Below are 25736 nucleotides of genomic sequence, written 5' to 3'. Positions count from 1 at the left end.
TGTAAGTATGAGAACTCAAGCATGTACTTGTGATGTTTAGTATATACATTCATCAGTATGCAGATTCTAATACTATATACTAATTCATGTTAATTACAGAAAACTGGTTTTAGAAAAATTACACCTGTCCTAAATGCACCTTGTTTTTTCCTTTGCGTACGGATCACAGAAAATATTTTTCTAGTGAGAGTAATGTTGTAGTGTCCCTAAATATCATTACAGCAGATAAATGTTTTTCATTAATTTATCATGCTGTGCTTTGTTTCCTTAAGTTATAAACTGCAAGAGAAAGCCTATGTACCAAGTAGGTGCTTATAGATATACACTTAACAAATCTCTTCACGTTTCTGTAGCAAATGCTATAGACACTAACTTATTTATTTCCTAGATAAATCAGATAAATATGATTCTAGAGATGTGGAAAGACTTCAGCAAGATGATAAATGGGTTGAAAACTACTTAATTTGGCGTCATGATGTTGTGGATGATACATTAAAGATGATTGATGAAAGCTTTCAGTGGAGGAAGGAATACACAGTTAATGGTAAGCTATCTTATACAGTGATTTTGAAGGTGTGTGTTGCTTTCCTATTGAACTTCCACTGACCTCTATATGTAGTTTCATTAAGAACCTCTTAAAGGTTTGCAAGTACCACGGAGAGCTGAGCAAGAACATTCAAAAAAGGAAAAAAAGAGAAAAAGTATTGCTTTTTATGTTGACCAGTAGTGTCTGTTTTGTTGTGGTTCCATATATCTATAGAAAGGGTGTTTAAAGGGAAGGAAGGAAGACAGCTGACTGTTGCTTTGTCTCTTTGCATCATGGAGTTCTAAAAAAAAAGCAAACAACAAAAAACCCCACAACAAACAGGGCTATCTTGTTCATTGTAATAGCACGGGTCTGGTATAGTAAATAAAAGAGATCTCATTTTTGTGCTGTGAAAATATTTTGAAGGTAAACTCTATCTACAGGACTTCACACTCTGAATTACATGACAGAGCATGGTGGAGAGGCTTCAAATATGAAAAAAAAAATATATTTGCAGCATTTTTTTCTGTAGATTTAAAAAAAATCTGATTTTATAAATAGATTCTACTCTATAGCATAACAACAAATTAATGAAGACTTCAAATTATCACAATATTTGCATTATAAAGGCCTTGGAAAGTGGCTTATAAAGATGTTTTGGGTGTTTTTTTTTGTTACTTCTACATTTTTAATGAGTTCTGTTAAGTTACAATGTGATTATTAATATCATTACTGAAATAATATTTCATTTGATTTTGCAGACTTGTCAGAATCTGTCCTTCCAAAATGGTTATTTGAAATTGGTGCTCTCTTTCTGCATGGATACGATAAAGAGGGCTATAAGTTATGTAAGTTATACACAATAGACTATTTTCAGTCTTTGATCATTATTTTGTTTCCAGAATTTTATCATCTTGAAAAATAAGCATTTTAAGAACAGACATAGGTATATATTGGTTACTGTTTTTACTTAAAAAGGTAATTGAGTAATAAAATTTTTATTTATCATAGAATCCACTGAGTTGGAAGGGAACCAGCAGGATGATGGAGTCCAACTCCTGACCCTGCACAGGGCAGCCTCAGAATCACACCATGGGCCTGACTCTCAGACAGGCTTGGTGATGAGACCACTGTCTTAAACAAGAATATAATAGTTTAATGTGTGTTCTGTGTTTGAATAGGGGTTTCTCTTAATCTTGAAATAGTCTAGCTAACATGCTTAAAAATATTTGTTTCTTTACATGAAACATGGAGAAGAAATCTGGTTTTTACTACAACTTTCCAAGTTTCAGGGAGAAGAATAGCAAGCATACCTAAAGTTATTTTCAGGCTTGTCTAACTTAGATATTGTAAAGGTAGCAAAAATGGAAGCTACTTTTCACATTACTGCCCTGAATATTTCTTTTCTCACTTATTGTATAATCAGTAACTTGGTTTCAGACATTTTTATAAAATCTTTACTTTGACTTATGCCTGTGGGGTTTTTTAAATGGAAAAACAAGTATCTGTATGATTAATTATTTTTATTCCAGAAGAATATATACTCGACTTTCATTTCTACAATGTTGCTCACCTCCTGGAATTTTTCATTTTATTTTAGAGAGATCTGTTGCTTTTATATAATTCTTAATGTGTGTATAAATAATTTTTCAAAACACATCAACTGCAGTGCTGTAGGAAACCTAAGCAGAAAAGGAAACATTAGTTTTACAGCAATACTTAGAATACTTAGAATATGCTGAACATAATACTGTCTGAAGATCATGTGATTTAATTTTAAATTATGAAATGCTAATCTAGGTAAATAGTCTTTAAATACATAAAAAGTGGTTTTCCACTTTATTGTTTCTTCTGGGGCGTACTTTTTTGTATTTTCAATTTCTAAAAAATTATAGTAAAAAATGTGAGAAATGTTGGGTACGTGAAGAGGTATGCAGTTGTTTTTCTGACTGTTCAGTGGTCACAAAATCAGGACAAATATAAAATACAGACTTGGAGATGTTAATACATTTCAGTGCATCCTCTATAGTTATTTGCATGATGTTTTCTGTTTGTTTGGATCTTTCCTTTCAACTTTTGTGGGTGTTTTTGTCCAAGTTTGGTTCAAAGTGAAACATCATACAAGAGATCCTAAACAGCAACTTGATAAAAAGAAACTGGTCGCTTTTTGGTTAGAACATTATGCCAAGAGAGATCATGGAAAGCCCTTGACAGTGGTATTTGACATGGCTGAAACTGGAATCAGTCACATAGTAAGTATTTTTACTGTCTTGTCTTGATTGCTTTTGGAATTATTATTGCTTTTGGAAAAAAGGAAGTCGCTGTACAGTCCTTGACACAAAAATAACAGTCATTGAGATAAGTGATCTGGTAGAGCTTTTTCCCATGACATGAGCACATTCCAAAATCTTTTGTTACATATTAAGTTTTGTCTTCTGCAACATGCTGAAAACTTGCTTTTAGTTTGGTGGCTGAGCTGGTTTAGATTGCGAGGTTGAGATCTTGCATATCAGTCCATATTTATTGATTTAATCTAAAAATCTCACAGATTATTCTATACCAATACATTTTATTTTTTAATCTATAGACAATGACATTTTTCTTACTGAGCATCATGCTGTCCTGTTATTACAGGAATGGCTGAAACTTGTATCTTTGTGCTTTTTTTATCTGGTGGTGGTGGTGATATGGCAAGAACTAATGTAAGCAAAAAAAAACCCATCCCCAAACCCAGCTCCAAAAAGTTGTCTATATCTGGCATAGGCAAGATTATTAATGTTGCATTGGGACTGTGCAGCTGTGCAGTACAGGGGCAGCAGCTTATGAGCTCGTAATTTGACAAATAAAAATGGTGTGGTTCTGTTTTACAAGGTTGGTGTTCTTAACCTGTACAGTGAGAGCTGTCTGTTCATGCTCCTAAAGATAATACTGGAACCACAATTTTACCTAACAGGAGTAAAGGATTGCAATAATTTCCTTGATGTGAAGGACTAATTTGATTTGGGTTTTATGGATTATGTCCTGAAATAGCATTTTTCTCCCTGTGTCTTTGAGACTCCCAGAGACGAAATCTCAGCAAATGCTATCTGTAACTGTCCCATTGTACAGTCTTGCTTTGTAGTTAATATGTTTATCACAGAGCAGGAATATTTTTTGATGGCTGTTTGTAGCCATATGGAGTAATTGATAAATCTATCTTAAGAAAAAGAACTTGGATCTCCGAGTTCTTTTCCAGAGCATGCCTCATTTGTTTGTTCTGTTGCTATGGACATATACTATATCACTTTTATCACTGGTAATGCAGGAGATAATTCTGATAGCTCATGGCTTATTGCATCAGTTCAGGTAACTAGAATTGATGCAGTTACTGAATGGTGTGTGAAATCTGCACTTCTAATTCCAGACTTTCCTCAAAATAATGTATCTATCCCTCTGCTATTGGATAGTGCTGCTTTTGGATAGAGAGCAGCATCCTGATTAATGGAGATTCTAATCATTCTAATCTATCATAGTGTTTGTGCTGTTAAATGAAAGATACTGCATTTGGTACAAACAACAGTTGAGATAAATGCTTCTATTAGAGGCCACCTTCTGCCTGTAAAGATGTCAAGTTAGTTTCTAATTGCTGAAGCCACTTAAAAAGCTTTCAGGTTGTGGGTAGTCCCCTTACACAGTGTTGTTTTTTGGGGCTTTCTTCACTCTGTCCACAAATGTTTTGGTAGTGTGTTTACATCACCCTTAGGAGCTCCTTCCCCATTGTTATGACAGGCTTTGGATCCTCAGCCAGAGATGCTCTTCACTATTTCTGAAAGTAGTAGTAGTGGTCATTTCTGTTAAAAGGACTGGGAAAAGTACTCGTGGCAGGCTTCCCACCTGAGTCCCTTATTGTTGTAAGGTATCTCTTACTTTATTTCTATACCTGTTTCATAAAAAGCCTTCCTTGCCCTTTACTGTGTAACTTAATTCCATTATAACTGGGTTTTGCAAAGGAGACTGACTGTACTATTTCTATACAGTTGCTCATTGGATAGAGGCATCCTGAAAATGGGTGGTATAGAAGCACCTCTTTTGAGCACTGTCTCTGCCCACAGCTTCTCTGCATGCCACCAACTAATACTAAACCCAAAAATTCTCTTCAAAGGAAACCTATTTTTTTCCTTTGGAAATATAATACTGAGTGCAGTAGTATATTGAACAGTATGTAGGATAATTACGGAAGGGAAATTTCAGTATATTGAGTACTCTTTCATCTGTAAAGCTGCTCTAGTGCTAAAGATTTATTTTTTCTGTATTTTTCCTGCACATCTTAAATCCTGTTGATAGTCTGCAGTAGTTTAGATATCTTAGTTATTGCACTGTTCAGAGGTCTGTTGACTTCTTTCTTAGATTATAAGGGGAAGTGTGACCACAGTCCTGCAGCAGTTTAATGGAGGGAAAAGCCTTGCATTGTGTTTAGAGGATATTCGTGATGCATGTAAAATTTGAACATGGTTGACTACAATAATCTATCTTGTGCTTTTCATTAAATGCCTTTGCTAAGCTGTATTTTTTAATGTTTTGGCTTGCTCTGCGTTTATGCTGTGATTTTTTTCAGTATTTTGTTTTTATTTAGGACTTGGATTTTGTCCGGTTTATTGTCAACTGTTTTACAGATTATTACCCAAACTTCCTCAGTAAGTATTGTATATTAAACATGAAGCATTGTAGATTTGTGTAACAATAGGATTTCATAATACAATAGAAGATGGGGAAGATAAAGGTTTTTTTAAATGTGTTTTCTGGGCTAACTTCATGAAATGCAAAAGTTACAGTGTTAGGATATTATTGTCCTGAAATCAGTACAACTGTGTTTTGTGAATGAACTTTACTTTCATCAAAAATCAACTGTCTTTTTGTGAAGTAATAAGGTCTATTACTAAGTAATAGTTCTTACTATGTTTATACATAGTAAGAACTATTATAAGCACATAATAGAAAGGAATTGATCAGTTTTCCTTTGCTACTTGTTACTTGGGTAGAAGCTTTACAAACTTTCATGACAGTTGTATCCTTTAGTAACCTCCAGGGATCAAAGAATGAATGGCTCTAGAAACTTACGGGGAGGAATGGTTTATTCTGAAAATTATTTATTCTGAAAAGATATTTTTGTGCGCACACTTAGAAAACTCTGCGTACTTGCCTGCTAATTTTTTTATGCATAGACAAACACTGCATTTATGCTAGCTCATCTTAAATATGTTGTAAATTTTAGGTGAAAATGTCTGTGAATGTTGAACATCCATACAGCAACTCCTTAAACTCTGAATATTAGATTTTGACTTGCAGATCAAAGTTCAAAGCTTTGATCAAATATCAAACTTAAAGGCAAGTGCAACATTGTTTTTTGTACTTTGACATTCAAGAGGAAAAAAAAAAAGGACACTTAAGTCTTTGTATATCTATTTTTTCCAAATATTTTTTATTTAACCATAGAGGTTAGAAAACACTTATTTGTTTCTTTGTGAAGTAAGGGGTGCTGAATATACTTGTTAAACTTTCTTCTATTCAGTAGCTGATTTTCTAGGTCAGGTTGAGATCTTTCCTTTCTTTTCCTTATTTGTGAGATGAGTTATTAGTAACAAAATGTCAGAAAGTAATGTCCCAGAAAGTACATAAACAATGTATAACTTGGAATTTTATTACCTATTTTCCAAGCAAACAGCTAATGTTTTTAAATAGCAGTAAGCTTGTACAAGATAGCTTTTACAGGGAGGTGAACATGCAGGTTTGTAAAAGTAATTATTTACTTTTTACATGAACATTATTGCTGTACTTTCTCTTAAATAGAGAAATACCTAGCACAGTATACAGATATTTTTTTTCTTTTCAGCAAAGATAGTAATATTTGAAATGCCATGGATAATGAATGGTAAGTTGTTTTTTTGTTTTCTTTTTTTCTTTTCAGCTTGTGATCATTTTTAAAATTTAGTGGCATAAATAAGAAGCATTTTTCTACTGTGTAGATACAGATGAATAATGGAGTTTGTTAAACATGCATCTTTAAATCTGTTAGTTTAAAGCATACTTTTTGCATACTTTTTATTTTTCCTTCTATCATTGTACTTTGGATCATACTTTACATGAAGTCTTTATTCATCCTGTTGTTTTCAGAGGTTAGCAGACCTTGATAAATAATATATTCCTTGAATGCCGCTAACTGGAATCTTTTCAGGAATCCTATCATTAGCAATAATGGTGACTTACAACCAGCTCAAAACTAGAATACACAGTTTATGATCGATTCCTGACGCTGGGTGCTGATGGGGTTACATTTGTTCTGATATGGATACTTCAATAATTAGCTGGAACTATAATGTACAGGATAAATATGTTATTTCTCTGTTGTTGCCATATGAATACATATTTTTATGTTGGCTTTATATTTTCCTGCATATTCATGCTTTACTGTCACTGAAATAACAATGGTCTTTGTAAATGCTTCATAAATCTAAACAAATATCCTTTAAATCAGCAAAACATTTCAGCAAGGAACAGTGTATTCATATCTTTTCCTACTTCCCTCATTCAGATTTGGAAACATGATTGGTTTTACCTGCTCAGTACTTCAAGGGCTAAATTCTAAGGCAACAGAGTTGTCAGTTACTAAATCAAAGATACTCCTTCCATTTTCTCTGTAAATAATACCTTTTTCCTTGCATTGCTCATTCTAATTATAATAGATACTTTCAGAGCAGGTTCTGCAATATCTTGAGGGATGTAACTCACTTGTGTTATGTAAGATCTACCAATACACTGAAAAAACCTACAAAAACAAAATAACAAAACTTCTTTCCTGTTAACTCATGTATACCTTGTTTGGTTTTTTGTTTTGTTTTTTAAAGCTGCTTTTAAAATCGTGAAGGGCTGGCTTGGCCCAGATGCAATAAGTATGTTAAAGTTCACAAACAAGAATGATGTGCAGGAATACATCAGTGGAGAGTATCTGCCACCTCACATGGGTGGAACTGTAAGTATGAAATGTCATGTTCCTGTTGTGATGGATTGAGACACCTGTATAAATTTCATATGTAGGGTTGAGGGTTGGCTCTTCACAGATGGGAGATTTCTTGAAATTGTTTTGCCAATGATAATTTCAAAATCACGATAATATAAAATAGGTTAACTTCATGAGAATTTGGTATCTGCATTCTTAAATACATTCCTAACTACTGAGCTATTTTTTTCTGAATCATTCATCCCCTTGTAAGTCACTGAAAACCACTTAGTTTTTCATACCTTCAAGAAAAATTATCTAAGCATCATTGTCCCTTGTACGTTTTTTCCTCCCGATGAATTAGAGATGGTGTTTGTTTATGAAACAAGTTCTATGAACAGAAAGTAGGTTTCATTGTCCTCTGAGAGTTCTAGTACTGCTCTAAAGCCATGATTCACTAAAGACAGTTATATTGTAGCTGTTTTTTCTTTGCTGTCCCTAGGGCTGTGTTTTAAGACATGGCTGTAGAAGATTCTTTTCAAAGAGTATAGTAGAGCTCCAAAGTCCTACAAGCAGCATCAGTGTAACAGAACCAGAATCCAGATCTAGTGCAATCTAAAGAGTGGCACAGCACAAGCATCTTGCACAACAGGTTTCACTTTTCACAAGGCTAGTAGATCAGTATTGCACAATCTTTAAATTAGCAGAAAAATTATGCTTTAAAATTTTAATAGGCATTTATGGTAGTAGAATAAGCCTGCTGCAGAGGAGCTACTTTTCATTGTTCTCTTTCCATCTTTTCTTTTCTGAAGTACTTCTGGTGTTATGGCAGTAACAATATGGAGAAAAGGAGGGTTGTGCTTCAGCAGTAGTAGGGGAGGCAATGTTCCTTTGTACGTGAATTCAGGGCAGTGTTATTGTGGCCAGGACATAAGAAACTTGTTTGGGGACCATAAAAGAATGTTACTTTGCTTTTCATTTGACTGAGATTAGGAGCCTTTAAAAAGCACATGTGACTCTTGAAGAAAAGATACCCTTTTTCTCCACAGAGAATTGCTGGCCCAGCTCCAGTCTCAAGTAAGAATTTTCTTATATAGAAAAAAGCTGAAATTACTGCACTGCAGGAGTGTGCATTGAGGGAATTGATAAGCATTGATGTCTGAAGTGGCTTCAGTAAAGGATTGAATGTTGTTTAGCAGTGGTTCTGGGCCTGCTTCCTGTGGTATTGTCCTATTGTTGCATTAGAGGGGCAAGTTTTTTCCTCATTAAAGCTGAGGACCTCCCATCTGCTTTTTAGACTATCTTACCTAATAGTTCATTATGTCTTTAAAGAAAGAACTTGTGGTTTTGCTAAATATCCTGAAGAAGCATCTGATGGAACACACTGATGGATCAAGCTGGCTCCATGTTGCCCATCTTCTGAGAGCATTAACAATTTTCAGAATCGTGGAGGCAGCTTATCCAAATCATTTGTTTGGGGTAAAAAGTTGCAGTGGCAGAAATAAAGTAGTCAAATAGTAGTAAACTTGTCTGACAAGAACTCCAGAGATTTTGACAATTTCAGAAAAACAGCTTTATCTCTGCATATTAAGAGTCCTGTATTTTGAACCAGCATATGCTTTACCTGACTACTGAGTTTCACTTAATGTATATTTTGAGCTTTTAACCTCAAACTATCATAATTTGGAAGAATTGTTAGCAAATACTGATACTCCAAAATTGTGCTTTGAATCTTCCTTCCCAAGATTTTTTCAGTGTATACAGTAAAGCAGTGCCTTTGCATCTCTGATAGCAGGGAGTTTTTCACTGACCAGACAACAGACAACTTAATGCCCTTTCTCAGAATTTAACTTTTCTTGACATGATTAACCTTGGCTTCTCTTGAGGCAGCTAGCTAGAGTAAAATTCACCATTATTAGTCTTGTCAGGCCTGGCTTTTTTAAAATGCGGTATCTGACTTGCCCAAATTGATTCCTTTCATTTTTCTCTCAAATGTTTGGTTTTGTTTGTGAAGGACTTTTTTCTTTTTTGACTCCTTCCCATTTTCTGTCATCTTTGATTTCCACACATTTAATTACAGATCTTTGTACTCACGATGAGCATAATGCCAGTGAATAACACAGCGTATCTGTGCATCCTTTGCTGTGTCCCCTACCAGGATCCAATTTTGAAGAGCCAGGTCTTGCCAGATGGAAGCAACTAGTGGAGCAGATCATTTGGCAGGGTTAATTTGGGGAGATACCTAGATTCCACTGCGCTTATGTTCTTTGTATTCCAGAAGAATGTTAGAGACTAGTTCTGGAAGTAACAAAAGAAAAAAAAAAATCCATAGAATTAATAGTGTTGATCTTGGAGTCAGTGATTACTTTGCTTAACTAAGGGAACTTTTCTTTGTCTCTGTTGGAAGCCTTCAAGCTTCAATGGCTCAGTGAAGTTATCTTTAAGCATGTTTTAAGTCTGTCTCACAGTCACTCAAAAGATGAATCAGAAACTTTCCATACCTTTAAAATCCTTTGATTAACTGTCAGTGAAAGAAGAGTATCACATGCTTGGGCATGTGGGCAAAGGTATCTCCAGAGTACCAAAAGCATTAAAACTACTTATGGAAAACAGAAACTTGGGTTTTGCAGGACTTTGGAAAATGAATTTGGTCTAAGTTCCATTCAAGCCCTCATCAGCCTATTGGCTGTCTATATTGCTAATCTATACATGCTACACATCACATATGTGGCTTCGAGTTGTTCTTGTCCATAGTGCACAGAGGTAATTTTCTTTATACCAGGTTTATTTTGGTAGAGCAAAAAAAATTGTCCAAGGCAGATCTAGGAGCAAGCTGATGCTAGCCAGTCTGGAAAATTAGGGTTAGGTGCTCAAGAGCCACTTGGTAATAGTATACATTTATTACTAAATGAAAAATAACTCAGTGTTTTCTGGCTTTCCTATCTATTGTATCACACATTCTGCCATTTCCAGCTGTTGGAACAGTTCAGTTCTTAAGGCATACACACTTCTGACAGAGCAGGGAGATTTGTCTCTTCAGTAATATTTTCTGCAAGACTCATGTACATACCGTGTACACTTTGATACAAGACACAGTAGGGTTTTGATGTGTTGTTTTGCCCAGTCTTAGGCAGAAGATGGATTTAACAAGGATGAATTGATCAAGATTCTCTCAACTGATGCCAATATTGAACAATGTGTGCAACTGCTGTGCTCTTCACCTGGGTATATAAATTGATAGCCCTCAGGTTTTCTTGGAAGTACCTCATATAGGTCAGTGACCTGAAATTAAGACATGACTAAACTTGCATGTGACTTCATGGCCACTGTGTGCCTGTAATCTTAGAAAATATCACTACTGTGATTAAGACACCTCTACAAAAATTGCCAAAAATAGTAGCATGCATTCTCTAGTTTTGGTATAAAAAAAGAGTCTTAAGTTTATAGAATGGCTATATCAGGCATTGAATAAATGTCTTGTTTCCTGGTTGAGTTTTTCACCCTATTAGTAGATGCACCCATGCCACTGAAACTTAGGCACTGTGATTAGGAAGTGTGGGACTTTGAACAGAATCTCATCAGTGGGACAACTCAGCTCTTGAAGCTATCCAGCAGCATGGATTAACAAGGCCAAGTAAAGTGTGCAGCAAAATTAATTTCCCTCTATTAAGGTCACTTTGTTACATGCCCTTCATCCTTTGCTGGGAGGAAATGACAAGGCTTTGTTGGTTTGGATAAGGGGAAGCTGGATATTTCTGTCAAATGTGGGATGTCAGTATTCTGTAAGACTGTTGTAATATTTCTTGTGAACTGGAGTCTTTTCTTTTAATAGTGATTTGGTCTGTAACTAATACTTAAAGCTTGTCCTTCTGGCCCTTAGTAGGATATTGTTTAAGCCAGGGAATACCTGGCTAGAGGTCTTTGACTGTTGCTGTAGCCTGAAGAGTAGATGAGATTTAGACCTTGATTACTGATGAGCAGGAAGTATACTTTTTTGTTTGTGGTTTCTTTGAATAGGTGCATCTAAGACTTTTCCCTTTTTAATCTTTCTTAACATCACATTATTCCTTGTTTTGAGAAAATGTTCTTGCTTATGGAGAACTCTCTTGAAACACCTTTTAGTAACTCCCTGCTGAAGGGAACATAATTTGTGAAGCAGGGGCATTGCTCCCTTCTGTCTCACAGGAGTCAAAGCTATGTTATTTTTTTCTACTGGAAAAGCTGACAGACTGTATCAGTTTACTTGATGCTTAAAACTGCTTGAAAATGCAGTGGGAACAGAGAATCCCCATTCAAACACTGCATCTAATACTACATGTAATAAAACAGTTTGGAGAAGGTTAAAATTTCTAGCTAGCAAAAATTGTTTTTTACTGATCTTCCAATGGAAAAGGTACCTTTATTGTAGAGTCATTGAGAACTTAAGTATTCTGCTGCTACATTACTCAGATATCTTAAATATGGTCTTTAAATTGATTTGGCATTCCAAAGACTAGAGGTCTGAATTGCAGAATATGCTAAAGGTCCACTCACATTATGTTAAACTTAAGGGATTATTTGGGGTTGTTTTATGGTTTTGGGCTTTATTTCCTTCTTTTTTTAAGTGGCCATTATGAAACTAACATACAAGGCACAACTGATGTTTTTCATCACTTTTGAAATACTTTTAGAAATAGCTGTCGTAAGTTTTAAACCACATTTTTGAGAACTAAGAAGAGAACTTCAGGAATTAGACTCTGAATGCTGATCCTTGATAGACCAGCTTCTGTAGTTCTGTTATGAATATAAATAAAAGTTACAGCTTACTGGCTTCATTGGATGACTGTTTTTATTTGTCTCTTGATGATAAAATAGAAATTCTTGGTGTCAGCTTTCTGTGCAGGGGTGCAACTTGAAATGGATAAATGAAACATAAAAGAAATGTGAAACAAAGACAGTATTTCCATTTAAAAAACCCTAGAGAAGGCACTTCTAATCCTCTTGAATAACTCATCTTTTATAAATCTCCTTATCTTTCAGGATTCTTTCAAGTACAGTTATCCTCCATTGGTTGATGATGATTTTCAAACTCCTTTATGTGAAAATGGGCCCATTACAAGTGAAGATGAGCATGAAAGTAAAGAAGAGATAGATGCAGACACCAAGGAGGCTGGGGAGCTGAATGAAGCACAAAACCTTAATCAGAAAAAGGTATCTAAGTGAAGATTTAGGCAAGACTAGCTAGATGGTTACAAAACGGGACAAGAGGCATATAATTTTGGTTACTTGTCTTTGTGTTGTATGTTTTTAACAGTTTTTCTGTCTTCTAATTTAGCAAAAGAACACAGGAAAACTGAAAAATTATAGTTGCAGTTTCAACCTTGTCTCTTGCTCTGTTAAGACAAGTTTCATGCTTCAGAATGCATAAAATGTGCACAAGTATTTAGTCTGTCTCTTGGAATATAATGAATTGTACAGCAAAAGGAAAAAGGTTTCTGTATTTTGTTTTCAAAGGTTGTCTTTCTAGTTGGTTTCTTTTTAATTTTGGGGTATTTAGTGGTAATAATTTTGAAATAGATCTAGTTTTCTCCGATGCTTGAATCAGTATGTACATGAAAAAATTTTAAGTTAAATATTTATGCACTCTTGGATGTTACTTTGTTTTCTTAAATTATTGATAAAATCTCAACATAGAAATGTTTTCATTTATTCTCAGGACAAAATGTATTCCTACTCCATCAATCATGTTTTGCAACATAGTATTCCTGCAATTTTGTTTATCCAAAAATAAAGGCATTGTTTTACACAAGTTCATATGAAGTGATATTTAGGAATATGCAGTGATATTAACTGGGGGTATTGCTCTTGAAAATAGTGGAAAACTGAAATTCACTACTTTATTACCATAATTAATTTTGGAATATTACCTGCAAAACTTCTGTTTAATGGAGTAGAATACAGATTCATTTACCACTCCAGGTTTGTCAGAATAATTTGAAATGTGCAGCTCACCAAGTAGTCCAGCTGTTATTTGCAACTTGGCCAGCTTAAAAAAAAAAAAAAAAAAGATAATTTCACTGACCCTAAGGTCAAAAAGGAAGCAATACATAACCATGGTTAGACTTAGTGACATGTTTTCCTTGGGACACATTTTAGAACCTATGATTCTCATATACAGAAACAGGGAGAATTTCTTCTCTGTGTGTGAATTGCCTTTGATGCTTAAGTGTTAAGTTAATATGTTAAGTAGTGCTTAAGTGCTTTGGTGCTTAAGCCTCAGTGTTTGTTGGCTTTTAATTTGCTTGGGTCACTTACCTTTCTACTTAAGGTATCTTAGTTTTTTACTTTTTTTACTCTTGAAATACCATAAAGCATGTAATTGTTTTCACTTTTATTCATTGTAACCAAGGTGCTACTCAATTTTTTTCAGTACAGGGAATCATGAGTGATAAACTTGGTTAGTAAGTGCTTCTCCTGTAGGTGCTTCCACTTTTGTGTTCTACAGTAATATTTTTTCTGGTAGTTTTATGTTGAACAAAGCCTAACATATAACTAGTGCAGTGTATTTACACACTAACCCTTTTCTACCACTTTTATATAATTATTAAAAAAAGTTCCTGTGTGGGTTCTTTTTATATAGACTATTTAATATAAAGTTTTGTATTCCTTTCATTCCCATACTTCAGACTTGCTTGAACTGAGTTATCTTCATGTCTTTTTTCCATATTAAAAGTGGAATAAAAAAGGAGACTAAGCAAACTCTTGAGTCAACTGATCTGGAATTATGATGTCGCTACTTCTTTCAGTCTTCTGTTACCCCCCAGCATCTGCCCTGTTTTGCATGTATTTTCCTAATATTATAGAAGAAAACCCTTAGAACCTAAGATGTACCTGCAGTTTTGAAAGCACCATTTCAATCAGCATTATTTCTTTTATGTTCTGCAATACTTCAGAGTTTCATCTTAGAGCAGTGAAGATATGTTTAGCTATCCTGCAATGCAATGAAGTGTGGAATTGGTACTGTGTTTTCGGTTAGTGGTACAGTGATTGTTTTAATCTGTTTTAATTTTAATTTGCAATGGATGAATAATATAAGTGCTTTATAATCTTTGATATTTGAAGTGCTGTAACTTAGTATGTCTGGAGCTTTCAAAAACAGACCTGACCAGCAGGAAACTACATGGAAAAAAGACAAAGCAGAATTTTTGTTTCATACATGTTTAATGTGTTATGTATCTTCTATAGTAAATCATTTTATTCAGTGGACTTCAAGCGCCTTCAGGGAATGAATATATATAAAGCTTGGTCTGTAATATGTAAACTGTTCAAATAAGCCCCATCATATTCTTTGAAATACCTGCATGATTCTGTAACATGTAATCCAGGTTTCTAGTTAACCATTTTAACTATCATTTTTACTCAGATGAATTCTGTAGAACAAATTTCCAAATCAGAGGAAACTGACAAAACAGAGATCAAACCAAAAAATGCAAAGAAAGCATTAACCACTTTTAAAGGATCTTTATTACATATCAGGTAATAATAATTTTCTTAAATTTTCTTTTTACAATGTGCCTTGGACACTTGAGTACTGAACTAGTTGGTTTTCAAAATAAACTTTTTTCAGACTGTTAGAGGAAAACAAATTATAAACAACTTTTTAAGATGAATTTTTACAAAGCTCGAAGAGTTTTTCTAGTTTTACAAGTTTTCAGTGAATCTTCTGGTGTCACCAAAGATTGGTATATTTTTTGTACAAATAGGTGTGTATTCCATAGAATTGCAGAAGTGTTTTCTTTATATTGAGAAACCATCTGACGAAGTTAAGCCTGTCCTTATCTGTAATGAGACCAGTGGTTTGACATTGTTTGATTTCACTGGCTCAAGAAAAACCAATGTTTTTTCAAGACAGTTTTCACTGTCAAATCTTGCTTGAATTCTTTTGGCTTATGATGGTATAAATGTCTACAGTAATAGTTTCCACCAGTTAAACTTGATTAATGGGTCCAATTTATTTTGTGTGGAAAGGGCTCTCTAATGACATATCTACCCAGAAGGTTTTGTCATCCAAGACGCTACATCTCGCAGTTATTTTTATTACTAAACCAGGATAAAGAAATCAGTTAGCCAATATCACTTTTTCTTTTCGCTGCCTTTTAGGTTAAGATGCTTGTTTAGAATTTGATTTAGGTGTTAACTTTTATTTTCACTTTCAGTTTGCTATTAGATGAATGAAGAAAATATCTAATTTTTAGGTAATTTCTTAGCTAACTTTTTAAGTGCTGTAATGAATTAGTTTTGGAATGAATTTTAATAATGACATGCTCATTAGCATAAATATATTTTGTACGTGTAAATTTTTCCTAATTTTGAAATTAAAAACCTCCTTTGTATAGCCTTAGTTTCTTGTATGGCAAGACAAAGGCATAGACTCAGAATTTTGATTATAAAAGAATGTTGAACTTTTTCTGTGACAATCACAAATGCTAGATGCGTTTTTCCAACCACTTTTTAATTAAAAAATGAAAGGAGCACAAATCATAAGCAGACAAGAAAAAAAAAAACTCCAAACAAGCAGAAACACCCCCAGCAAGTTCCTTTTTTTCTCTTAAAATACATCAAGCTGTCATTGAATAGAAGTAACTTACATGGACTGCAACACATGGAAGAGTAAACTTAGTCAAGTGTAGTGGTGTTAATACTGTAGTCTTGCTGTCATGGAAAATAAAACACTGGTGTCTCCATTGTTCTTGCTGTTTGTTTTGTTTTTAAAGTAAAATCCCAAATGCAGCTGTTGCTCTGGGCATTAAACTGAAGGTGATTGAACCAGTAATCTATAGTGCCATTCATAACCAGTTGTAGGCACCTATCACAGAGACCATAAACTCTGCCACCATGATTAACTCGCATCTTGCTCATCTCCCAGCATTGCCCTGTGAAGGGAGTGGCCTGGAGTCTGAGCATGCAGCTGAAGCACTGCAGCTCTGGCACCATAAAATCGTGGACCAAAGCTGGGTCCTTGTGCCCTTCTGTTTCTTGTATTTTTAGTCATGCTTATGAGACAGCTGTCTCCCTCATTTAGATCACAATTGTATTTGCCTTGTGTACCTTACAATGAAGGTACACAAGGGTACAAAGGCTACCTCTTACTTTCTCCTCAATAAATGAATTTGTTTGGTCGGACAAAAAGCAGCAGTTTCCTTGTACTGTCTGGCGGAGGAGCAGCTCATGGTGTGTTGTGGTACAAGAATTTCTAGTACTGGCTGGTTATGTCACACACATCAGAGTAAGGAAATTCCTGCATTTGTGAAAGTTAAAAAGCTTGGGTGTTTGTTTAAACAATACATAATCCACCCTCCTAATAGCTATATACCACTAACCCCTAATGCTGTGGAACTTGATTTCACAGACAAGAGCCATACAGCCATGGTCCCCAAGCTTTCTTTTTTTTTTTTTTTTTTTTTCTCAATGACCATAATTGGTAGAACAAGAAAAATCAGGCTCTGGCAGAATGTTCCTCCCCTTGATCATGTTCGGGGCTTGAGGCTGATTATTTTTATCTTGTTTCATTTATGGTTCATCTTGCAATCGCTGTTACACACAGCTGCAGTAGTACAGTATTAAGATAGCTAAACTATGTTGTAGCCACAATCCTTCCCTTCCCTAGAACCGGTTACTTAAATTGATAGTTTGGAAATGAAAGAATTCTGAGAGGAGAAGAGAATTACCATATGAAGCTGTTTTAAACCCATAATTTTTTTGGTTTCTACCTTATTTGGCACACTTCCTTATCCCCACCGCAAAAGTAGTCTTGTCATGTGGAGTGACTAATGCACTGTAAAACATCAGCACCGCAACATCACAGTCACCCCCAGAATCTGCTTCCAGCATGGGCGTTCACACTTGCCCTACAGCACCAAGGGCTTTTCTTCTCAGCTCATATGCTGAGAAGAAGGATTGGTACCACAAAAGGAAGTCTTTTGAGGAGGAGGTCAAGCTAACGTGAAATTGGCATTCCAAAAAGAGGACATGGGAAAAAAAATCACGGTTTTGAAAAAGAATATGCAGTTCAGTAGTACAGAGTAGAATGGCAGTTCTTTGTGTGCTCCTCATGGGACATAATGAAAGAAACGTTCTTCTTCTTGCTACTCAAGTTTCCTTTCAACTTGTACTATATGAGCATGCCCTACCTTTTACCTACTAGTGTTCATTTGAATGCTTATCCAAATTGAGTTGTGTTAGTTTGATGTGGTTTAAAATATCTCATGCATGACTCTCTTAATTGCACAAGAATATTAAAAACAAGCAATAACTTTATTTATGCATGTGGTACCACAAGTATGTGAAGACTGACTCATAAGTGCAAGTGGATTCAGCTGTTGTGGTTGAAATGATTGGAAGGATATCTGCCTCCTCTTATGTGTGCAGTATATCCATGACAAGGATAGATGTTCAAGGTTGAACTTACTCCCTGTCTGTGACACCTTATATTCCTTAGCATGAGCATAAATTAAAGTCAGCAATGCTTTCCCTTAACACACTGCCCAAAGATGCAGTAGCTGACTCTGAGTATCTGTTGGCTGTTCCTGCTGTTACAGATGGCAGAAGTTGAGGGCAGTAATCAGCTGAGGCAGCCAGTTCCACTTGTCATGAGTCAACCCTGAGCTTCACTACAAAATTTCTGCTTTTTGTTTCCATAGCTTTTTTTGATGAAAATCTGTTTATGCTGACTGTGAGGGCAGAAAGTATTTTATTTTTCTGGAGGTGTGGTCATGTTTTTTCTATGATCTATTGTAAAAAGCTAATCTGAAGAAACTAACTATTTTTAAATTTCCTATTAGCCCAGCAGAAGAGCTATACTTTGGATCCAAAGAAACTGGAGAGAAAAAATGTTTGATAGTTCTCACAAATGTCACTAAAAATGTAGTGGCTTTTAAAGTAAGTGTTTTATGTGTGGCCTGGTTTACTAACTGTATAACTTTGTCTTGTTTTCTGTAAGGAGGAAGAATACTATTAAATCGATTTTACAGATGAAATTTTTTATTGTGTAGTGTAATGTTTGAGGCAGATCAAAGATCTTCTGGCTGAATTTGTGCCTATGATGTACCACCTCAAAGGGGATAATTAGTATTAAAAATCTTTGGAGTGTTGACTAAAAAAGAGCTAAAGTAATGGTTAGTTTTTTGGTGAAAGTAATACTTCTTGAAAAAGAAAGGCTTGAGCATTGAAAAGTCATCTTTTTAGAATGTTTCTTTTAAAATACTGGCTGGAAACAAGTTAGTAATACTCCAAAATTCTGCAGATCCATCTGCAAATGTCACCATCAAAGGAATTAGTAGCTACATTTGCTTCAGTGTTTACTTGCATGTTTGTGGGTTTTTTCCCATGTTTTGCATTTTCTGCACATTAAAATAACTTAAAGTTTTCATATTTTCATATTTATTATAACATGTTCTTGGCTGGTTTTAAATATGTATGCAAAAGAAAAATAGCAAATGCAAGAAAACAAAGGATAAATGCAATTGACAAGGAGGAAAAAGGAATGTGTAAGAGTCCTATTATGCTTACAAAATGATATATTTTAGAGACTTGTCCTAATAGTCAAGCTTTTGGGGATTTAGTTATTATAGAATGAGAGAAGTTATCAAGCAATCGTACTTTGTGCTTGCACTTACTGTATCCTTCATATTTCTTGTTTATAGGTGAGAACAACTGCACCTGAAAAATACAGGGTTAAACCCAGTAACAGCAGCTGTGAACCTGGCACATCATTAGATATAATAGTTTCTCTTCATGGTGGTAAGTAAAAATGTAAAATAGAGCTTGTAAGAAATCTGGGCAAGTTGCATTACTAGACATGCTGTAGACACTTGTTGGTTGTGTGTGCTTGCTGGTGTGTAGGACTGACTGATGCCCATGTCTACTTGATTCTTGTATGAGAATGGTACCATTTGTTAGAAAAACATGGATGTCAGAAAGGATTTGAGTAGCTGCCTGTATTGATTTACTGCTCCACTCAGGCATAAGCAGCTGTTGTCTGCAACCCATTTTATTTCTTGTCTTAAAAAACAAAAGTCTGAGTGGCAGTTGTCTCACTGGTTCATTATTACAGTGGGAGTTTATCTGCAGTAAATCAGTTTCCTAAATGGTTGCAAGGACAGGTGAATTTGCTGGAGAAAATTTTGCGTTGTCTTTGAGCTATTAAGATGAAACTAGTTCTGTTAAAATGAACATATGTAATTTTGGGAAAACTGTAATTAGAATTATTGGGCTTTAGAGAATTATTTCCTTAATTTTATTTCTAGTAAGTCAGTGACTAGTGTCCTGCAATAAACAAGTTCTCATTTTATGGCACTTTTGTACAAAATACTTCTATCCTCCTTGCAATATTGCCATTTTAGCTAAGCATGCTGTTGTGTTTTTTTTTTTTTTTCTTTGTCTTCCTTGAGGGCAGGTTTTGCAGCTTCTTTGCAGGATCGTTTCCTTATAATGGCAGCAGAAATGGACCAGTCTTCTGGAGCAGGTGTGCCAGAACTGACTCAGTTTTGGAAAGAAGTCCCTAGGACCAAAGTGATGGAACATAGGTAAGCATATGGTTTTCTGGTAACAGGGGTTTGGGGTCTTTTTTAGCTTTTATTGTTTAGCTGATTTATAGCACTTGTGTAATCATAATCAGTGAAGGGTTCTCCAAACCCACTTGTGTGGTTACTGACCAAAATACATTACTGAGACTTCTGCTCTGTTTTAACTGATTAGATGTGGGTTTAATGTATAAAATGGTATGCTGGATGTGCTCTTCCTTTTTTTTTTTTTTTTTTTTTCCTGTTGTTCTTGTGCTGATGAAGAGTTAAGTGGAAAAAATATGAATCTATGTGAACACATGAACAATAGGAATTTTGGTTTTTTAATAAGAATGTGTTGCTTGAGTTTTCTAAAAGGAAGCAGTCAAGGAAAGCAGACATAGTAAATACAAAACTATTTTCTAGACAATATTAAAAATGTTCCTTTTCTATTAGGGAAAATCAGAATTTTGTAGAAAATTTCTGAAAACCTATCACATGTTCATATGTGTATTTTCAATATTGAGTGGTGAAAAAGTCATCTAGAAAAATTGCTAGAAAAATACATTTCCCCACACACATTTTTAAATGCACCTGTTGCTGTTCTCTCTCATCCAGTCACATTGGGTAGTATCACTGAACATGACTAGGAAAAGTTCCCTGCAGTTTTGACTGTTTTTTTGCCTTAGATTGCTCCTGGGGTTTTTCTGTGGGTTTGTGGGGCTGGTTTTTTTGGAGCTGCCTTTACCCCTTCATGGCCAAAACTACTGTGGAAAAAGTATTTTTTGAGTCGTGATGCCGAAGTCTTGTTCTGTGTTTGCTTCAAGTGCTTATCCCTTACTTCCCTTTTGAATAAAATCTACATCATGTGAGTGACCTTAAGCTTCCTTGCATAAGTGGTGCAATTTATTTGGGTTTTTTTTAAGACAGACCCTGAAACAATAGAGAGAAGTTATTTGATCACAAGTGTGCTGTGTACATGAGTTGTTCATGAATGCTGACCTTTACTTTTTGGTAAACCTAGACTAAATGTACTGTCATTATAATTACTGTCTCTTAAATTTTAAAAGTGCAGGGACTTTATCATCTTAAGATTGACTGTTTACTCCTAATTATACAATGTTGCATTAAATTTGTGATTTTTGGTGTGTGTTCTTGTTTCCTTTTTACAGGCTCAGGTGTCATGTCATAGAAAGTAGTAAGCCCTCTTCTCTGACATTAAAAGACAATGCACTTAATATTCCAGCAAAAACTAATGAAGATTTACATATACAGGTAATAGCATATTCCTGTGTGCTGAATATTCAGCAAAATTATAGAATACAGTAGAGATAAAAAGAATTTTTACTGAACCTTTTTGGTATTTTGTGAATTATACTATTTGAATGTTGCAGCAATTAAAGGTAACTACATCAGTGATAGTGATTTAATTATTTTGTTTAATGATAATGATTTAATAATCATTAAATTTTCAGTGCAGTTTGCTCATTTTTCTTGTGTATATACAGATCTGACATATTAGTGAGCACCAGTGGTTTCTTTGCTTCTGAGTGTAAAGATGTCACCTGCTTGATGCAGGCCATATTGGTTTTCCATAACTTAAGACTTGAAGCTCCTTTAGTGGGAGAAATTCCTGAAATGTGTAGTGATGGAAAAGGTATTGCTGAGAGACCATTGAGAGAAGGCTTCTTTTCCCTTTTCCTTTCCTCTTTCTTTTCCTTTCCTCTTTTCCTTTTCTCTTTTCACCAAAATAGCTCAAAATTGCCAAGTGCTTTCAAGTGCAGTAATTCTGACTAAATGAAACTGTTCTATTTTCAGCTAACTCATTTACTGCAGATTAATAAAAGACTTGAGGAGCAGATGAATCGCTGCCTCTGGTTCCAGCAGCTGTCAGTTGTTTTATCACTGCTATCAGTTACTGTTGCTGCCTTCTGCTTCTACCTGGCTTATGCCCAGAGAAGCTAAAAAGAATTGCTGTGCCCTGGATGTGCTGCTGCCTATCATGGCTCGTTGGAGTCAAAAAGATTGCAGTGCTGCACTTGGATTCTGGAACTGCCAAAATGAGGTTTGTGAGCCTACAGTAATGAACAAGGAACAGTTTACTGGGGAAAAAAAAAAGATCAAAGAAATTAATGACCAGCAAAAGAAATTACTGAAATTACTGTCTAAGTTGAACAATAGGGCATGAGGAAGATGTTAAAGCTAGGACCTATTTTCACTGTATAACTCAATAAAAACTACTGAACTGGAAGGAGGAAACCAAATACAACATTATTTAAGACTGTTGTGCTTTTTTTTTCTCTACTCAACTACTTCAAATACAATATTTCATTTATTTTCATCATATTCATTCTTACATTCTGAATCACTCCCATAGAAGATGCAAGAAGTCAACTTAGTATTCCAAGGTTAATCTGTTCATCCAGGAAAATTTACAGAAATTATGTAGTACAGGTGAATTTTTTTATATAATCAGTGTATGTACATACACATAAAGGAAGATATATGTTGTTAGTAATTATTTTGATAATTCAGACTCATTGCTCTCATTGGTTAAATTCCTTATTTTTCTGCTTCTTCTAAAGGAAAAGTTAGTGCAAACATTTCTTACTGAGTGACATACGCACAAGACAAGACACTATTCCTATTCTCTTTTTTTCTTTTTTTTTTTTTTTGAAAGCAACTTGTATTCAAATTACAGAAGGAGTGTGGGAGCTGACTTCTTTACTGTGATGGCCTATTATTGGTTCATAAAAAGGCTATTAAATAGTCAGTGTAAGAACTTACTCTGAGCTGTGCAATATGGTTAAATTACATATGAAATTATGAAAAAAAGCAACTCAAAGAAGATTAAATACACTTGAAGGCAACATAAAAGTATTATATCTGGCATTTCACAGAAATTGTTGTGGAAATGGTGCATGAAGCTAGAAAGAACTTTGCTAACAATGATTCTTTGTACTCATTGCTGTAAATATGTATATTAAAATGATGAAAACTTAAAAGGAGACTGATGGTATCTTTCATACATTTTAAATTTTCACTCTTTAGGAGATTTAAAAGAATTATGTTACTTGAATTAATTTTTGCTACAAAATGGCTTTGTAACAGATTTACTGACTTCAATAGATGAGAAGTGATTATTAAGGAAAAATAAAGGTCATACTCTGCTTCTGTCTTTTTGCTTACAGTGTGTTGGTGATGTAGGATCATTTCTAGAAAATAGAACAGGGCAGTTTAAAATTATATACAGATTAAATAATAAAGCCAGCAATATCATTACTAAAAAAATGCCATGTACAAAGCAAGCTGCAGAAATGTTTGGTGCACAGTCTTCTGTCCTCTCTTAATTTATACAATGGTTTACTGCATCTGCTTTTTCTGGATTTTTCAATAATCTCATCTCTGCCTATTTTGTTTCTCAGTATTTTGTATTCCTAATGATTTGGCAATTTATATTGTTAACTGCTTATATTGTTAAGTTGTTACTGGCGTTCTTTTTTATGTGCATGCAACTCAAATGCTTTGCTTACAATGAAATAGATTGTTGTCTTAGTGAGAAAAATAACAAAGTAATTTGTAACCTTAAGATAACAATAACCATACTATTAAAATGCCAATTCCTTAATTTGGGTGGATTGAATAGCACTTTACTGTAAAATTGCCAGAAATCTATTCTTAGAGTCTTTGCCAATATGAATATTTTAATGTTTTGGTGCTTTCATATATTTTCAGTATTTTATTACTTATTTTATTATTGGTATTTTCTTTGTATGAATCAGATGAACATCTTTTCTATTTTAATATATTTTAGAAAAATACAGTTAAAAAATAAATATAAGGAAATACATAGTCTTGAATGTTTAGTCTTTTAAAAATAGCTGCATCTCCTGAGGTTTTTGCTTTCTTGTTAGTCTGCAGATACATGGGAGGGGTCAATATGGTGATGACCCATAGTCTGTTGTGAACAGAAGTTTTGGTGGCACCTATCAGACAAATGTGAAATAGGTGACAATGAATTCTGGAACAGAATACCTGACATAATCACATACACACGATGCTGGCATGTCAGTAGTACCATGGCACAAGGGATGCAAGTCCACAAAATTGACAGTAGTGGCTTTTAACGTGATATGGACAGTAGTCAACTTGTATTTTTCTTCTTCGAGAACATAATTCTTTCTATCATCACAGAGTATTTTCCCAGTATTTTCATAGCTTTCAGTTGTTAGTAGTTTCAGATTTTGTGTGACAGTCCTTGGAAATGGGTCTCACTGTGGAAAGTTTTGTGCTTAACACACACTGAAGTTACAGAGTAACATGATTTGATACCCAAAATCAAAAGAAGAAGCAAAAGAAACAATTTTTTTTTTCACACTATGGGAAACTAAGTTTATAAAACTGGGGCATTTTAGAACTTAGGCAATTCACAAAATAGGGTTTGATTACATTAACTATCAAGAGATAAGATTTAGTTTTCCTTTTCCCTCACTGTAGATTCGCAGTTAATTTAGGCTTTTACAGACAATTAAGAGACAACAAAGATTTTAATCCTAAAAATAAGTAATTTGTGGTCCAAAAGAATCCATACTCTTTTTCGTAGCAAGGAATTTTTGTACCCTCTTCTGAGCTTCATTGTTCTACTTTCCTATGTAAAAGATTAGATATTTTGTAAAAGGAAAAAAAAAAAAAACAATAACATGAGGATGAGGGGTAGCAGGAGCAGGAATTTTAAATTACCTTTATATTTCATCAGTGATTCCCTGCTGTAACTAATTTGTCTCTGTTGTTTGCCTTCAGAATCTCAGTTTGTCCCTATTTCCAGAGGCTGTTAATTTATATGGGGTTTTTTGACTGTTTGGGGTTTTATGGGAGAGCATTTTAAGTGCATGCAGTGTCTTGGTGGTCCTGTGTATTGCACTGGCAGCATGAGGGTGTAAGTGCTGTTGGTGAGCACAGTATTAGTTCAGTCATGTTCTATGGCTTTGTTGTGAAAGTAGGCATTTAGTCAGAATAACAGCATTCTGCAAAGCCCATCCCAAGAATTCACCGGTTTGGGTCTGGTATAGCCCCCTAGGGTGTTGTGGTCAAGACATGAGGATGTCTATGTACAGTATATGTATTGATTTAGGAAGAGCTAATCACTTCTAATCAGCCAGGAAGATCAGGTGTGTCCTCATTTCTGAGTCTGAATAAGACATTTCAGTCAGCTTCTGCAGTGCATGTGCATTATTTTCCCTGGAAGATGGCTCACTGAGGAATTACTGGGCTGGTGGTTTGCAGTTGCTACATTTCCATTGTTTGTGCGAGCACAGGTATGTGATGGTAAGTGATGATTCCAATTAAGCTTTTCAGTATCCCTGTTTCCTTGGCACAGTTCAGCAGCAGCAGCTTCTGGCTCTGTGCCTCCTGCAGCTGATGAGAAACAACCTCCCTCTTTCAGTTTTCTCAGTAGTTTCAGTGCCACTTTTCAATTGGAACCTCACTATTCTTGTTTTTGACACTTTTATAGTGGTTGTACACAGTAATACAATATACACAGAATACAGAGACACAACTCAAAACATAAAGCACAGGAAATCCATCTCTCCAGAGCATGGCAGGGGTGAGTTTTCCTTCTTTATGGAGGAACTGACTGAAGTTCCACATGCTGGCTTTTTCTGGGCCTGATATAGGCAGCTTCCAGGTAGATCTCAGC

General features: G+C 34.9%; 1 protein-coding gene across 2 annotated transcripts in view; it reads left to right on the top strand.

Moving 5' to 3' along the window:
• The window catches only part of MOSPD2 (motile sperm domain containing 2), a 32100-nt gene extending 8884 nt beyond the window's left edge, over nucleotides 1–23216 (top strand). For both annotated transcript variants that reach the window (XM_053935838.1, XM_053935840.1), the window contains exons 3-15: nucleotides 389–544; nucleotides 1288–1374; nucleotides 2624–2778; nucleotides 5139–5199; nucleotides 6396–6434; nucleotides 7408–7532; nucleotides 12519–12689; nucleotides 14902–15014; nucleotides 18320–18416; nucleotides 19181–19277; nucleotides 19933–20062; nucleotides 21211–21313; nucleotides 21857–23216. In XM_053935838.1, the coding sequence (XP_053791813.1) occupies nucleotides 389–544; nucleotides 1288–1374; nucleotides 2624–2778; nucleotides 5139–5199; nucleotides 6396–6434; nucleotides 7408–7532; nucleotides 12519–12689; nucleotides 14902–15014; nucleotides 18320–18416; nucleotides 19181–19277; nucleotides 19933–20062; nucleotides 21211–21313; nucleotides 21857–22003 (1481 nt within the window). In that variant the 3' untranslated portion in view covers nucleotides 22004–23216. The remainder of the gene's footprint in view (nucleotides 1–388; nucleotides 545–1287; nucleotides 1375–2623; nucleotides 2779–5138; nucleotides 5200–6395; nucleotides 6435–7407; nucleotides 7533–12518; nucleotides 12690–14901; nucleotides 15015–18319; nucleotides 18417–19180; nucleotides 19278–19932; nucleotides 20063–21210; nucleotides 21314–21856) is intronic.
• The last annotated feature ends 2520 nt before the right edge of the window (nucleotides 23217–25736 follow it).

The sequence above is a fragment of the Vidua chalybeata genome, chromosome 2, assembly GCF_026979565.1.
Source record: "Vidua chalybeata isolate OUT-0048 chromosome 2, bVidCha1 merged haplotype, whole genome shotgun sequence".
NCBI lineage: Eukaryota > Metazoa > Chordata > Aves > Passeriformes > Viduidae > Vidua > Vidua chalybeata.
This window is presented reverse-complemented; position numbering and strand designations above follow the sequence as displayed.